General features: G+C 44.4%; 1 protein-coding gene across 3 annotated transcripts in view; it reads left to right on the forward strand.

Annotated features, from left to right (window-relative positions):
• Positions 1–15168, forward strand: part of foxj3 (forkhead box J3) — a 69809-nt gene extending 54641 nt beyond the window's left edge. For all 3 annotated transcript variants that reach the window (XM_031844710.1, XM_031844536.1, XM_031844625.1), the window contains 8 exons: positions 328–429; positions 5599–5727; positions 7221–7395; positions 9952–10407; positions 11017–11118; positions 11654–11845; positions 12558–12656; positions 12819–15168. In XM_031844710.1, coding sequence (XP_031700570.1) covers positions 328–429; positions 5599–5727; positions 7221–7395; positions 9952–10407; positions 11017–11118; positions 11654–11845; positions 12558–12656; positions 12819–12931 — 1368 coding nt within the window. In that variant the 3' untranslated portion in view covers positions 12932–15168. The remainder of the gene's footprint in view (positions 1–327; positions 430–5598; positions 5728–7220; positions 7396–9951; positions 10408–11016; positions 11119–11653; positions 11846–12557; positions 12657–12818) is intronic.
• Positions 15169–15183: the final 15 nt, after the last annotated feature.

The raw sequence follows: 15183 nt of genomic DNA on the forward strand, positions 1-15183 counted from the left end.
TGTGTGTGTGTGTGTGTGTGTGTGTGTGTGTGTGTGTGTGTGTGTGTTTGGGAGGTGAGGGTTGGGTTAGGGGGGGCTGCCTCCACCGTCTCAGAAAGCACAGTTCAAATGTGACCTAAATAAAGGTGTTGCTCTGCCAAATGACAATAGATCTGGTTTGTTTTTTTGTATCGTGCAGAAGGATATTTTTCACAAACTATACAAATAATACAGGTCTTTCCTTTGCAACCTGCAGTGGGATCTCATGTGTTCGATAATTAGATGGTGCTGAATTTTTATTATTATTATTTTTTGTCTGCCTCCACACCCCGCCCCCAACCCCCACAGGCATCCACGCCGTACAGCCTGGAGTCGGAGTCTTTGGGGATGGAGTGTATGATCTCTGGAAGTGCCTCTCCAACACTGGCAATCAACACTGTGACTAACAAGGTACTAGAGCCAGCCATCCAGCCTCCAGCTCCAACACACACCTGGCTACACTGCTGCACCCTGACCCCACCCACTTCTCCAACCACCTACTGCAATATTCCCCACAGAGCGAGGAGCACTCTAGTGGAGGGGAGATACACACACACACACACACACACACACACACACACACACACACACACACACACATGCTCATATGCCTAAAGCTTCTCTGCATTGCAACCCACACCAAAATACACAACTATCTGCACTGCAGCACCTTTTTTCCTCTACAACAACAACAGGCTCTTGTTATCTTCAGCACGGAAATGTGATGCTCACACTGATACTTAGCACTTCGCAACCCGGTAGACCTTACACAGTCCCGTGCAGACCAGCAATAGGATACACCACACGCGGCGTGGGGTTTCTGTACTCACGCCTGTAGTGGAGGTTGACGCCCAGAGTCGCGTTTCTCACTCTGTGAACACATTACGCCGTCGCACTACAGGTGACCGCCGCCTCTCGCGGTCCTCTCGCTCTCTTTATTTTTCAATATGTGTGTAAAAGCTTGGAGCCACTTGTACATCACAGAGCAAAGCTGCAGGGACTGCTAGCTGTTAGCTGTGAGTGTGCCGCTCACTCTGAAATTTAAATAGGCTTTTTAACCTTAAGCTCTCATCCTCTGGGCCCAGTGGGGGCAGCTCTCAAGTGCACTTTTAGAAAAGCCTACAAGAGTCGCTTATTCATTTGCTGCAAACTTTACAAAAAAAAAAATGTGATCAGGACTGTTCATAGGAAAGAGGAGTTATAGTGTGTGTGTGTGTGTGTGTGTGTGTGTGTGTGTGTGTGTGTGTGAGTGTGAGATGGGGACTATGTCGGTGTGTGATTTAACCAGTGGTGGGCCGTCAGGGCCTGCAAGGCCTTCTCTGCTGGCCTAAACAGAATCACAAAGCTATATCTATTTTATAATTTAATATTTTTTTCTTAAATACACTACATGATTATAATTTATAAAAATATTTTTTCCATTATCTTATTTTCTCATTGCACAGCTAATGTCTTCCTCAGTTGCTCTGCTTCCAGTGCAGCTTGTTTTAAGTAGAGCTTTTATCCAATCAGATTTCACCTCTGTGTCTCTAGGTAAGAAGAGAGGCCCGAGGCCTGCAGTCTCTCAAGTGAATCCATGTGCAGTTTAAGTGAATGGGGACGATATTGTTGATTGTCATAGTGTTCAACCAATCAGATCTTTAGTTTGACATGTTGGGCGTATTCTTTGACGTGTCAGCACCTGCTAGCCGGCCTATAATGACGTCAGCATTACATGCCGCTCAGTGTCCATGTGCAGCTCTGCCGCGAGGTGCAGAGTGTGCTGTGATTGGTCAGTGGGCGAGCACATGACTATCGTGAAACGAGAGGCTTAGTCGGGTAGTGAATAACATCACGTGATGCAGCTCAGCCAATCAAATATGGGCATTCTGACTGCGTGAGATGTACCACACACCATGACACAGGGGACTGAGACGAGGAAAGACACTGCAGAGCAGTACGTTCAATGTTCAAGCTGTGAAAGTAAAATCGTGAGACGATCTCTTTGGGCCGCGACTTGTCATAAAGGAGTGATGGTGGGTCCCACAGCCAGACCAGCTGAGAACCACTGTCCTCCATGAGCACAGAAAACATTATATTTTCCTGAATATGAGCTTCTGCATTTTCTAGTACTATTCAAACATATTGCAAGTCTCGTACCGAACGGTACGTACATGGGTACGTACATTTAATACGTACATAGTTACAGCCTTAGAAACTAATAACTGTGGCGCCATCATGTGGTTATAAGGTGGTATTTCAGCTGCAGGAAAACAGTGAAGGCCTAGGTATAAAATGCAGGGCCCGCCACTGGATTTAACTTGTGTGTACATGTATGTACAGTATGTTACAGCTTGTTTTGATGAGTATGTCAGTCACTATTAGCTTGGGGCTGTTTCTATAGAAAACATGCCGTTTTTCATGTTGCTCTAGCAGACAGATTCATGGGCCCATGTGTGTGGAAAGATGACCCTTTTTTTTTTCTCTCTCTCTGTGATTGCTACAAACAAGCACTTGCCACAGCACCAGTCTCCACCAGCGGTTACTGCATAATGAGGCCCTAATGTAGAGAGCTGACAGCTTAGAGTTTGGCCTCCTGCCATCAAATACCTCGAGTCAAATAACTCACATGAGCAACAAGCAGAAAACATTAAAACTGCACAAGACATGATGACTACTGTGTGATTGCAAGAGCTGATGAAAAGAAGTTTTGATTTGTGTCTTTTGTTCACTTGATTGCGACAAAAACTGTTAAGGTGGCGAAGTGAACGGAAGACAAAGTTAAATAGCAACAGATCTGAGGCCTGAACTCCTCGGAGAGAGCTTGTTTCTCACTGTCTTACACTGTAAACACACGACAGGCCACGCCTCTTTCGGTGCAGTGTGCCAAGCCACAGGAATTCCCTCTCTGGTTTTCTCTCTCTCTCTCTCGCTCTCTCTCTCTCTCTCTCTCTCTCTCTCTCTCTCTCTCTCTCTCTCCGTTTTCTATTCCAGTCTCTCTCCCTCATTCCCGCCTTCTCAGATAGACCAATGGGAGACGCTGGCAGGGCGAATACTGAACCAGCAGGAATCTCTTTTCTTTTTCTCTCTTCTGTCGGACATTCCTCACAAAATTGTCCCCCCCCCCCTCTTTTTTTTTTTTTTTTTGTGCCTTTCTCCCATACATCCTGACATTTCGCTGGGGGGGGGGGGGGGGGGGGGGGGGAGAGCCGGCCCTAAACATTGGCTTGAATGTGATGAAACTCTGGCACTGAAGTGTGATGATGAAGGGAAAGAGGGGATTGTTGTGAAGTGTGTTTGCTGATGAATAGTCTGGCTCCCCCCCTCTCCTCTCTCCCTCTCTCTCTCACTCCCTGTCTGTTCAATCCTACATGCAGGGATTGTGCTGAACACTAGCTGGCATTGTTGGAGACACCTGGGCCAATCTTGCTTTGATTTCATAATCCATGTCTCATGCTCCAGATTAGGCCCCTATGTAAAAGACACCTCTGGCTTTTTACTTAATTCACTGCTAAGAATAGAACTCTGACTCGCTCGCCTGCTAGCTAACACTGTACACAGTATTTACTGTGGAGCCGCTCCTGCCTGTATGAGCACGCCTGCCTCTGTCTGTGTGTTTTTGTTTGTGTGTGTTATCCTGCCGTTGTGCACATCTGTATCTGTAGAAATGCGCGTGTGTGTCATATGTTTGTGCATGCTTCTACGCAAGTGGGCGAGATGCGACTGGGTGTTTGTCTGTGACGGAGCATGCTCGAGTGGGTGTCTTCACTCGGGGGACTCTGGGGTCTGCGTAACCCACAGAGCAGTGATGTTTTGAAATCATCACACGTTATGGGTGAGTGGAGTAAAAATAGATTGCGGTGAGAGACTTAAGGCTAAAAGCCTGTTTTATGACTTCATTACACATAACATTTATATTTCTGTGGCACGCTGCTTTTGATTAGCATTGTAGGGCTGATATTGTAGACGTGCTTAAGCCTTTCAGTCTTAGCTGTTCATTGAGTTCCCCTTCACGCTAATGAACACTGGAGCCAAGCCCACACTGAGTGGAGGAAGGCTAGAGTTGCTTAATGAGCTTCTCTTACTACCCCCCCCCCCAATTCTCCTCTCAGCCTCCCCCCTCTTCCTCGTACAGTGTTGCCTGGATTCATCAGTTTTTTTTATTTTTAATTGCAGTACTCTCATTCTACCGGCTCAGGAGCCAAGCTCCATATTAAAAGCTTAATATGATCGTACGCTCTCGCTCTGCATGTGTGCGTCCTGGAGTCGTACCAGCGTGTTAGTCAGCGGACCAATCAGTCGGAGCAGAGAAGGCAGTCAAGGCTGCCTGGGTTTGCTCGCGTCCTCGTGGCCTCTGCAGTAGCTCACTGTGCCTCAGCAGAAACACAAGAGGCTTCAGTCCACTGCTGCCGCTGAGAGGCAGGATGCTGGGCAGGGCCGGGCCAATCTGCCTGCCTGAAGGCTGCTGCCACTGCTGTCTCATTGTGCTGAGCACAGAGCCCACTCTGTTCCACTCTCAGCGATGAGCAGAAGCCACCATGCTGCAGTCGGTCATGGACAGACACACACAAACACCGATCTTTGAATGCCAGGCCCTCTTCCACCGCAACGCCATCGGTGCATTACTACCATTCCTCTCTCACAATACAAAACTCAACACATGGACTATTCTCTGCGGATATCATTATAGTCATTATCTGGTTCGCTCTTACTGTTGTCTTGATTGTCTGACGGTGCACTTTATTTGGGAAGGGCGGGAGGGCTGAAACCTTGTTAGACGATAATTAAGATTGTCGTCCTGAAGTGCTTCGGCTAGTTTCGCTGCTATATTGAAAGGTCAGTGTCTTCGGCTGCACTGCAATCCTTTGTTAGTTGTCCCAAACGTATTTGCACTCGGTGAGCAGATGTGGCTGACATCGCCAGCAGTGTGACCTTTAGTGATAGGAATGCCTCAGCTGTCTCCAGACCCCTTCACACACTCAGCTTGAACCCCTTAGTGACTGTGGTGGGTGTTCAGCAGCACCCTGTGTCTCCGACACACACACACACACCCTCAGTGAAGGGGAAAGCAAGCACTCTGCTATTATGACATGTCATTGCATGCAGCACACACACACACACACATGCTCAGGCTTTACATTTCCATACTAAATTACATTGTTTGACTGTAGACCATCATTGTCTCAGAGGACTGCTGACGTGCGCTACCGTCAAGCAAGATTGGTGATAACAATTAGTAACTAGTGATGTAAATCACACGTTTCATCCCGATGCGATATCCATACGACGATTCTTTGGACAACAAATCAATATCTGCTGATATCACAACGCCTGACAATGTTGATTTAACACAATCAGTTACATTTATATAAACATACATTTTTACTGTGTAAATAGGAATTAGAAAATGAAGTGCATCTTAAAGATGATGTGTATTGATGTTTTTAGATCGTTGATCGTTGAATCGGTATACAGATCCAGAGCGATGTATCGTTACAACCATTATAATAACATTAGTGAGAGTGTGAGAGTGTGTGTGTGTGTGTGTGTGTATCTGAGATAACAAGCTACTGTACACGTGTGTGTGTGTGTGTGTTTCAGGTGGCGTTGTACAACACAGACCAGGAAGGGAGCGATAGTCCAAGAAGCAGCCTTAACAACAGCCTGTCTGATCAGAGTCTGGCCTCCGTCAATCTCAACAGTGTGGGCAGTGTGCACAGCTACACGCCGGTAAGACCATCAATCTACATGTTGCAGTGGAACAAAGACAGAACGAATAAGGTCCTGCTGTGGCAGTGTACCAGTATACTGTTGCCCTGCTGGTCCTTAAAGGACGCTGGTAATTCTCCATGTTGCAGCTCATGAATGTCCCCGAGTTGGATATTTGTAACAAGATATTTATATAAATGTGATGGAGCTGATTATTTGTTCAGCGCTAAGGCCAAATGATGAATTCTCATTTTATTCACATGTTTTAAGCTGTGGGAGAGCCACAGTCACTGAATGAATGAAAATGAAACGCATATTTCTCCCATATTTCATCTGAGCGGAAAGCGCCCAGGAGGCTTTCTTCAGAGGAGCCAGCCGTAGACAGCAATAGACGGAGGTTCAGGGTGGACATGCGCTAGAGTACAACATCAGGAAGGGGGTTAAGGGCAACAGAGAAAGATGTGCACGCTCCTGGAAGCCAGACAAAGGAAAGCGCTTCCTCTGATGTCCTCCCACCAGAGATGCCCCCTCTTTGGTGTGGTCCTCCTGCATCCTAGAGTGCTCCCTGCTCGAGGCGCTGAGCATCGATCGGCTCAGCCTGATGGATGTGCTCTCTCCCTCTCTCTCTCTCTCGCAGCCAAAGCAGCAAGCTCACAGTAAACACTCTGGCTTCATTTTCACCTCTTCACTCTTACCCAAGCCAGACTGCGAGCCGTGCACTTCAGCAGCGTGGCCACATCTTGGTAGAGGAAGATGTTCTGATCAAGAATTGGACGTGGCCTCTCTTGTAACGCTAGCCCCACGGTTGACACAGGGTCAGGTCCTGCTTTGTGAAATAGCGATGGTTTTTCATCGCTGCTACGAATCTCGTAGACAAACTGGTTTGCTGGAGGGAGCGCTGCTTGCCGTCTCACACCTCGGGGCAGTGCATAATACTGACTGCCCACACAAATGCATGGATAAAATGGCTGCTTATTTGTACAAGGTATTGCTATTGATTTTGTTTTAAATACATTTTGCTAGGCCACCAGAGTATTGGGTTTGTGTCCATTCGAGTTGGTCTTTTAATGGTATTTGAGCCAAGGCGGTAACTAAGCTCTGACCTAGATCATTGTGATCCGTTATTGTTCTTTACATGCCGAGTGTCAGACAGAAACATTATTAAAGTGGCTCCTCAGAAGACTCGAACCATCCTCATACATGTGTGTTTGCTGCGTGCATTCACATAAATCACAAACTTTGCATTTAATATTCCAGAGGTTTTCTGTTTTTTTCTGTTTTTGTGGCTCCATGACCAGATGAGCATGGCGGCGCTTTTGAATATGTATGTTATTAATATGTTTTAACTTTATACTGCGCTGCTGTAGTCTGTGGTGCAGATGTAGCAAAGCTGTAGCCAGTGTACTTTTACCATGAAATCTAATCACAAATTAAACATGAAATATACTGTGATTGACTAAACGCACGTTTACTTTTGTTAATCTTTAGCGTTCTTTATCTCCTCGTCTCTCCAGGTGAGCAGTCACCCAGAGCCCGTGTCCCAGTCTATGAGCCTCCAGCAGCCCCCCCAGTCCCAGTACAACATGCCAGACAGGGACAAGCAGCTCCTGTTCTCTGAATTTGAAGATCTCAGTGCCTCCTTCCGCAGCCTTTACAAGTCTGTTTTTGAGCAGTCCTTCAGCCAACAAGGTGAGTGGCCTCACGGGAGCATCAAGTGGAAATCTAATAAAGAGCCCAAGCTTTATTTATCAAGGAATGCGATGACTCTCAGAGCAAATTCCTGATGTTGGTTTGTTCTTAACAGCTGGGGCTGTAGAGTCTTTAGGTGCTAATTAGATTTCCTGTGAAGTAAGCAGGTATTGCACAGGCTGAGTATTTTCATGGTCTTCTGCCAGAGTAATGTCTCATATTCAAAAGCCGAGTCTGAGAGTTCACGTCTTAAATATTTCATTAGAGGATGTAAAACCAGATGTTACTGCATTCATGGTTCGTTCAGATTTGATACGCCAGCCTTCTTGCTTTATATCTTTCAAATGACATGAAAGTTGTCTGCGTCTTGTTGTCACGTTTGAGATGTTTTCTCATGGAGGCTGCGTTTCAATCAGAGGAGTAAAGGAGGTCAAATCTGCTGGATTTGAGGTTCATTTGTCATAATGATGGGGAATGTGCACGATATAATACATCGTAGCGGATAGAGCACAGCTTTCCAAAAGTCCCCGCAGAACAAAATGCATTTTTTTTTTTTTTTTTTTTTTTTTTTTTTTTTTTTTTTTTTTTTTTGCTTGTAATCTGATTGACTGATAAACAAAGAGCACTTGACAAGCAGGTTATGAGCAAAGTAGACCGAGCTTTCTGTGTATAACCTACTTTCACAAATCAAATGCATTTCATGCTAATGTTTTCAAAGAGTTCCTCTCCTTTAATCTATCATCTATGTTTCATTAGTTCAAAGTTGTTACCTTTTTTTTATGCGCATAAAAGTGAAATCTCTTAGTCGGACAAGCTTTAGCAATTAAAAAGCGTAAATAATCGAGCTAGAGGATTTCACACTCTGCCGCTGTAGACAGTGAGCTAATTCACTGGCTTTGATAATAGGTAATGAGCTCGCATTATTATTCTGGTGCCGCGTTAATTGCTTTCTGTATTTCCCTGGTTGGACAATGGGCTTTCTGTGCCGATAAGAGATGCACCTTTGTCACCCCTGCAGTGAGTGTTACGTACCGATTGTGGAGGTGCAGGGCTGGAGTCGGCTCTAAAAGCACTCCAGTGAAATAGGTTTACTGTGCCAAAGCTGTGAAGGACGGGGCCTCTTAAGACCACTCCCTGCCACTCAGATGATTGCAGTTGGGTGTGCAGATGTCCATGTACCAGTCATGTCTGTTTTAAGAGCCGTGCAGCGGCACGATAAATCGGTCAAAGACGATCCAGAGCTGTGTAGCTGGAGACACAACTGATGCTGAGTCATCCCCAGACACAACAAAATGGCAGCTGGTCCATCTCAAGTGTACAACTACTTCAAGGAATTCTTCACCTGCAAAACGACCATTTTTACATCGATTATCAATATTTATTTTTTTCTCCACGGGGAATGAAGACTCTTAAGAACTGAGAAGATTCTTGATGAATTGAAGTAAATGACGACAACAAACTACATCAAAACATCAGTTTAAAAACTCACAAAACAAATCTTGCATTTTCACTGAAACCTTACTGTTTTAAATGCCACATAAACGGTACTCTCATAGACGAGTACCTCGTCTGCGCAAGCGTGAGACTGTTTACGCCAGTGTTTTTAAATAGCAAGGTTTTAGGGAAGATGCATGTGTTTGGGAAGCAGTGTGGAACCGGATAAATGAGACTCGGATCATACGGCACGAGTCGTGAGTTTTTAAACTGCTGTTTTTATATAGTTTGTTGTTGTCAACGCGACCCACATTCACTTCAATTCATCAAGTGTTTTCTCTGTTTTTTGAGTCTTCGTTCACCATTGAGACAAAATTTTCCTCACAAATTCAAAGTAACACCACGTGAGTCATTGATATACGAATGGCCCTTTGGGGGCTGAAGTATTCCTTCAGTCATGTGAGACGGTGATCCCGTTATTGTAATATGGAAGTAGCTGTTTTTATATTTGACGATCCTGAAGCGCATTATACCAACGCACCTCACTCTGGAAACTGTGACTCGTATTTGAGTACTAGCCTGGAGTCTCATTTCACCAGCTATGGTTTCAACTAAAGATATTTTGACCATCAATTAATCAATTACTTTTAGATTCAGTGATTCCCAAAGGTGAGGTCTGCAAATGTCTTTTGCTGTAATCCAAAACCCAAATATCTTCCATTTACAATGAGAAGAAACGGAAAAAATTAGCAAATTCTCAAAATTGAGAAGTGTTGCAAACAAGAGGCTTTTTTTCAGAAAAACAATCTGCGACAATTTTATGATTGGATAATCATTTGAAGCCATTAGCTTGTTCAGTGTAAGAATTTGCAGATTTTTTGCTGATTTTATATCAATACAAAAAAAGACGTTTAAAGACGGGAAAACTGTTTATTAGACAAATCGACTTATTGAGAAATTAGAAAAATAATGTCAATTTAATCAACATTAAAAGGTCAGTTGCAGCACTATCAATGATCAAAACTGTTAATAATCATAGTTGTCTGTCGATCGACATATCTGTTACCGACTATCTGTTACCGCACTATTAAGAGCTTTGTGTTGGTGTGTTTTGTTTCCCAGGCCTGATGGGCATACCGTCAGATTCCTCCCAGCAGTCCCACACCTCCTGCTCCTATCAGCACTCCCCCAGTGGCACCATTAGCACTCAGAACAGCCTGTCAAACAACCAACCCAACAGCCACCCCGCCAACAGTGGCCAGGTGCCCCTGTCCCATCCGGCCCAAGCCCACCCTGGCCACGGCTCCCCCCACGCACAGCACCTCCCGCAGCACGGCGGCCCCCACAACCAACACGCCCAGCACAGCCAACACAGTCAGCACCCGCAACACGCTGCACACTCCCAGCACGGGCAGCACCCATCGCAGCACCCGCCCCACGGCCAGCACCCACAGCAACACACGGCGCACCCCTCCCAACACACGCAGCACAGCCAGCACCCGCAGCAACACGGACAGCCGCATCAGAGCCTCTCCCACCAGCCCCATCCTACCCAGCAACAGATGGCCTGCAACCCAGGTAAGACCCTCTGTCTGTCATTGTCTCCGCCGTGTTGTTCTCTCCTCCTCATCTCCATCACTCAGACACATGTCAGCAGAGACAACAGCTGCGTATGGTTTTTTGTATCATTGTCATTTTTAGTCGTAAAGCGTTTAGAAATTGTTATGTGCTATGGAAATGTAAAGGTGCTGAACAGTAAATCATCACCTGATTTATTATCTGTGCTGTTGTGAGAACAAAGCAATGCTGCATCCAGTGACTCCAGCAGCTGTTACAGGGTGGACTGGCTCCTCCTAGTGGTCACAACACAGAGCTTAACTGTTCTAGAGCCTGATCACCTGTTCTATTTGGTGCTGCCTTCTCATTCATTCGGCGACACGACTGCCTGCACAGCTACAAAAAAATGTGACGACAATGAAAATGCATCATCTGGCCTTTATTACCTGAACCACAGTTTGTAACAATTACAGCAGCAATTATTGTGCAGTTGTCCGTAAATTATGTAATTCGGAGTAAATCTGTATTTGTCCCCCAAGAGTGATCTCGGTGTCGAGACCAAAATTCTCTTTATCCTTCAAGTCTCTTATCTTGAAATGTTACAGATAGTGTGCTGTGTGTGTGTTACAGGTTTACTGTCTGACTGGTACCCAAATCTGGATGCACTGAAAGAAAGCTGTCGTATTGCTAGCAGCTATAACTGGGCTGATGTCGACCTTTCACCTTTCCAAGGTGCGGTTTGGACACAAATATCAAACGAATAATAGTAATGTATTTTATTTATTTGTTCTCCAGATTAAGATTTTTCTAGATGACAGAAGAAACAAAAGATTTAAAAGCAGGAGCTGACAGCACAGTACTGCCCCAGCTTTTGATTGAGTGCTGAAGTGTTGACACTGTGGAGTTGATTACGAGTTTAATTAAACTGAGCTCTTCAATTAAATAACACTGCCTTCAAGTTTAATTACCAAAACACTGAGCTCAGCAGGTCAGTTTATCCAATTACAGTCTAGGATTGCAAGGTAGGATGTTTTTTAAATATCACCCACTGAAGGTTACTGACGTAATGAATATATATTGCAACCAAAGTTTATCCTTGTCTTTGTTAATTAGTTTCTCATTTACTAAATTTATATTCTTCAGTCGGCTGGTGCAGTTTCATACATTTCATTGTCACAAAGGCGTTTTAGTGCAGACGGATACCGTCACTAGCTCTGATGCTAACTCAGGTTGTTCTGTCTACAAATCTGTGTTTTGTGGCCCTTAGGATTGAGAGAGAGTATGAGGCAAGCGGAGTTGAACAATTGGACCCTGGAACCCACCCAGATCGCCGACCTCTGCTCGTCCATCAACCAGTTCTTTGCCCGCACCGGCGTAATCCAGCCACAAGGGGCGGTGCAGCCTACTGTTTGTCATGGCTCCATGCACCCCAGCAAACCCAGCCAGCACCTCAACGCAGGTTAAACTCCCGCTCCTTAACCCTACCACCTCATGTTTGATTGAATGTGTGTAGTTCATCATCATTAGGAGAGCAGCTGTTTCTCTGCCTCTAAATAACCAATGCATCTGCAAAGATGTAGGCATTTTATCTGGTTTTCTTTCCGAGGAAAATAGTATTTTACAGTATATAGAACTTCAAAACAACTGCAAAAAAAGGTTGAAATAATGAATACACGAGTCCATTGTCTGAATTGATCTCACCTACAGTTCCCTCTCTAAGTGCCTTTTTAAGTGTCTTTTTGCACATGACCTCTGCTTGCCGTTCATGCCAGTGATTCACAACCTTTTATGTCTACCAGTTGTAACCAGTTCAACCACATAATGATTTATTTATTTTATCAGGCCTGAAGAGATCAAATTATTTTGTAATTCATCAGGAAAAAAAACAAAAGATAAGAGTAATGTCTGAAAAAATAAACACGATAAATAAAAATAAACCAACCCTGTGAGTTACTCTCTCACTCGTGTTTCTGTTTGAGGGGAGCCACAGGTAATAAATACACTGTAGCTAAAAGACAAAACATGATCCATCCATGTAGATAATAGTATAGACCATGATGTTTCACCTGTGGGTAGCAACTGTATATCAGATGCATTACTTGAATTCAAGAGGTGCATTTCCTGGTTTAACTGAGGATTAAAATATAGTCTTGTTCTGATTGTCTCTTCAGGAAATCTCTACATGGACACCAGACAGAACATGTCCATGATGGGTCCGCCAGGATATCCACACATGCCCCCCATGAGCAGCACAGGACCCACGATGACAGGTGACAAGAAGACACAGAGAAAGACATGATTAACATCATTACTTGCAGCACATTATGAAAACTTATATTCACGTTTTTATGAATAAACTCACTAAATCCAGCTTTTTGCCTTAGCAAAGCTTAACAGCTGGGTGGATCTGACTCTGTCTGTTCTCTCTCCAGGACACCATGCACAGATGAACCAGCAGCACATGATACCTACCAGAAACTTCCAGATGCATCGCATGCCAGCTGATGACATCCAGGATGACTTTGATTGGGACTCCATTGTCTAGCCCCTAGACCTCCTTTTGCAAAGCGAAAGGGAGCGAGGAGAGGAGGTGGAAGCCAGAGGAAGCCAGGCTGAGCTGAAAGGCTGCAGGAGGAGGAGGCCACTGTGGGGTGGAGTGCAGAAGGGACATTTGACAAGCTTTGGAGAAAGACAGACTTCAGAGTCCTGACATTTTTACAAAAGCAAAACATAACTAGAAAATGTTACTTTGAAGACAATCATATTTAGTCGGACATGTTAAAGCGATTGCTTATGTACTTGTCGAGAGACAAGTAGAACACATTCTCGTCCAAACCACATGCTCCTCAGCTCCTCAGCCAGCCCTCTGCCCGTCCCCAGCCAGCAGCCTTCCAAAGTCCGACCCCCTCTCTCCCCCCCCGACCCCCGACCCCCTGCTCCGTAACTGTTATGTGATTTGAGCGACGTGTTCAGCTTGTAATTCTTCTCGTGTTGACATTGGCCTCAGCTGCCTCTTGGATGAGTTTATCTCTCTTTAAAAAAAAAAAAAAGAAATGAAAAAAGATTTTATTTTTATTTTTTTGTTTTTAAAGAAACACAGGCCGTCTCTGTGAGTAATGTGATGGTGCTCGTTGGTCACTTTTGGGAGTAAGTGGGCCCCACTGTGGCTGGATTGGTAGGTGAAGTAAGGTTTACAATAACTTTGAACAGGGTGTTAAATGTTTAAGCAGGCTTGATATTAAACAAAGGGAGAAAGGGAGAGATCACGGAAAGTATCGTAATCTGTTTTCATAGCCAACCGATGTGATCAGGCTCACTGCAACAGACTCGTTCTGGGAGTACAGCAACCTTTTTGTTCTGTTCTTACTTCTCTGTCTCAAGCACTTCAAGCCAAGTGAATACGATGAGTGTGAGAGGAAGGTGAAAGCATTTCTTGTCTTTTTTTTAATTCATTCAGCCCAAAGTAACCGGAGGCGTTGGTCCTCTGTGTGCATCATGTCGGTTAATAACCGCTTCACCAATCAGAAGCTGTTGGAACGTGAAGCACTAAACACAGTCACATGTTCAAGCTAGTTGTAAATGGCGTCGTACATTCTCGGTGAGCAGCCTATTGATCATTGAACAAGCCCCTTCCTTTAGAGCCAATGAAATCATCTGTGATAGAGTCTGATTAGTGTTACCGGCTGATCAGCATATCACCACTATATCTGCATGTGTCGGCTAATAAGGGACAATAAATGGTCAAATGTCAAAGATGTGTTTGAGATAAACTGTTTCTATTACACAGTCTGTCACGTGTCAGCACGCGTCAGTCACAACTTTAGAGAAACTTCAATGTTAAACAAATATTGGCCGATAGATCGTCATCTGATCTTTTTAAACTTTCAAATATTGTTATTTGCCTCAACAATCCAGGTTTTTGTTCAAATTGATGCTCCAAGTCAGCAGGTTTTGGTGTCATTGAAGGTTTAGGTCTGACATTTTGGGAGTTGAGAAGATTGTATGGTAAATATGAAACTGCCTTTCTCTGTCCGAAGGTAACCCTCTACAGCTCTCTGATCAACACGTTAAACTGGTGTTGAACAGGAGTTCTGTGCTGGTTGCATTGACGTCCTGCAGACGTAACGTGTTCATCAGTGAGCGTCCGAGGTGCATTTAGGCTGACGGAGCCGGGCTGGATGTTCCAGACGTGAGCGTGGTATTGATCGTCTACGCAAGAAAGCTCAGAAGCTTATCTCCCAGCATGCCATCGCTCCTTAACCAATTTGACTTTAAATTGTATGCAAACATGTTATAATGATTCATATTTGTGATAGTAAAAAGTAAAACATCAAGAGCCTGTATGCAATTTTTACAGTTATGGTTTCCACCTCACCGACTTGAAACATTGCTAGTAGACTAATTGTTAAATTGTATTAAAATAACAAAACCAATAGAAGTTTAAGCTTCTTAATGTCCCAATACTTTGATTAATGATCAATAGGATATGCATCAGACGTTGTTTCCATTTGAAACGGGGGGGAAAAAGCAGCAGTTTTACTGTACAAGTCTTTGATCTGTAGAATGAGTTAGTCTGTTGTACATCAAAGTGAGTTTTCGATGCTACACTCGGTGTTTGTCACTTCTGACTTTTAAATTACAAAGATATGATTCTTTTCTTTTTAACTGCCCAATGTTTTGTTGTGATAGTTGGATAGCGTCAGATTTTGCTATTATACAATCATAACGGAATGAGAAATGTGACTCATACTGTGTGTGTGTGTGTGTGTGTGTGTGTGTGTGTGTGTGTGTGTGTGT

This window comes from Anarrhichthys ocellatus, unplaced genomic scaffold, assembly GCF_004355925.1.
Source record: "Anarrhichthys ocellatus isolate YVR2014 unplaced genomic scaffold, GSC_Weel_1.0 scaffold1, whole genome shotgun sequence".
Classification (NCBI taxonomy): Eukaryota; Metazoa; Chordata; class Actinopteri; order Perciformes; family Anarhichadidae; genus Anarrhichthys; species Anarrhichthys ocellatus.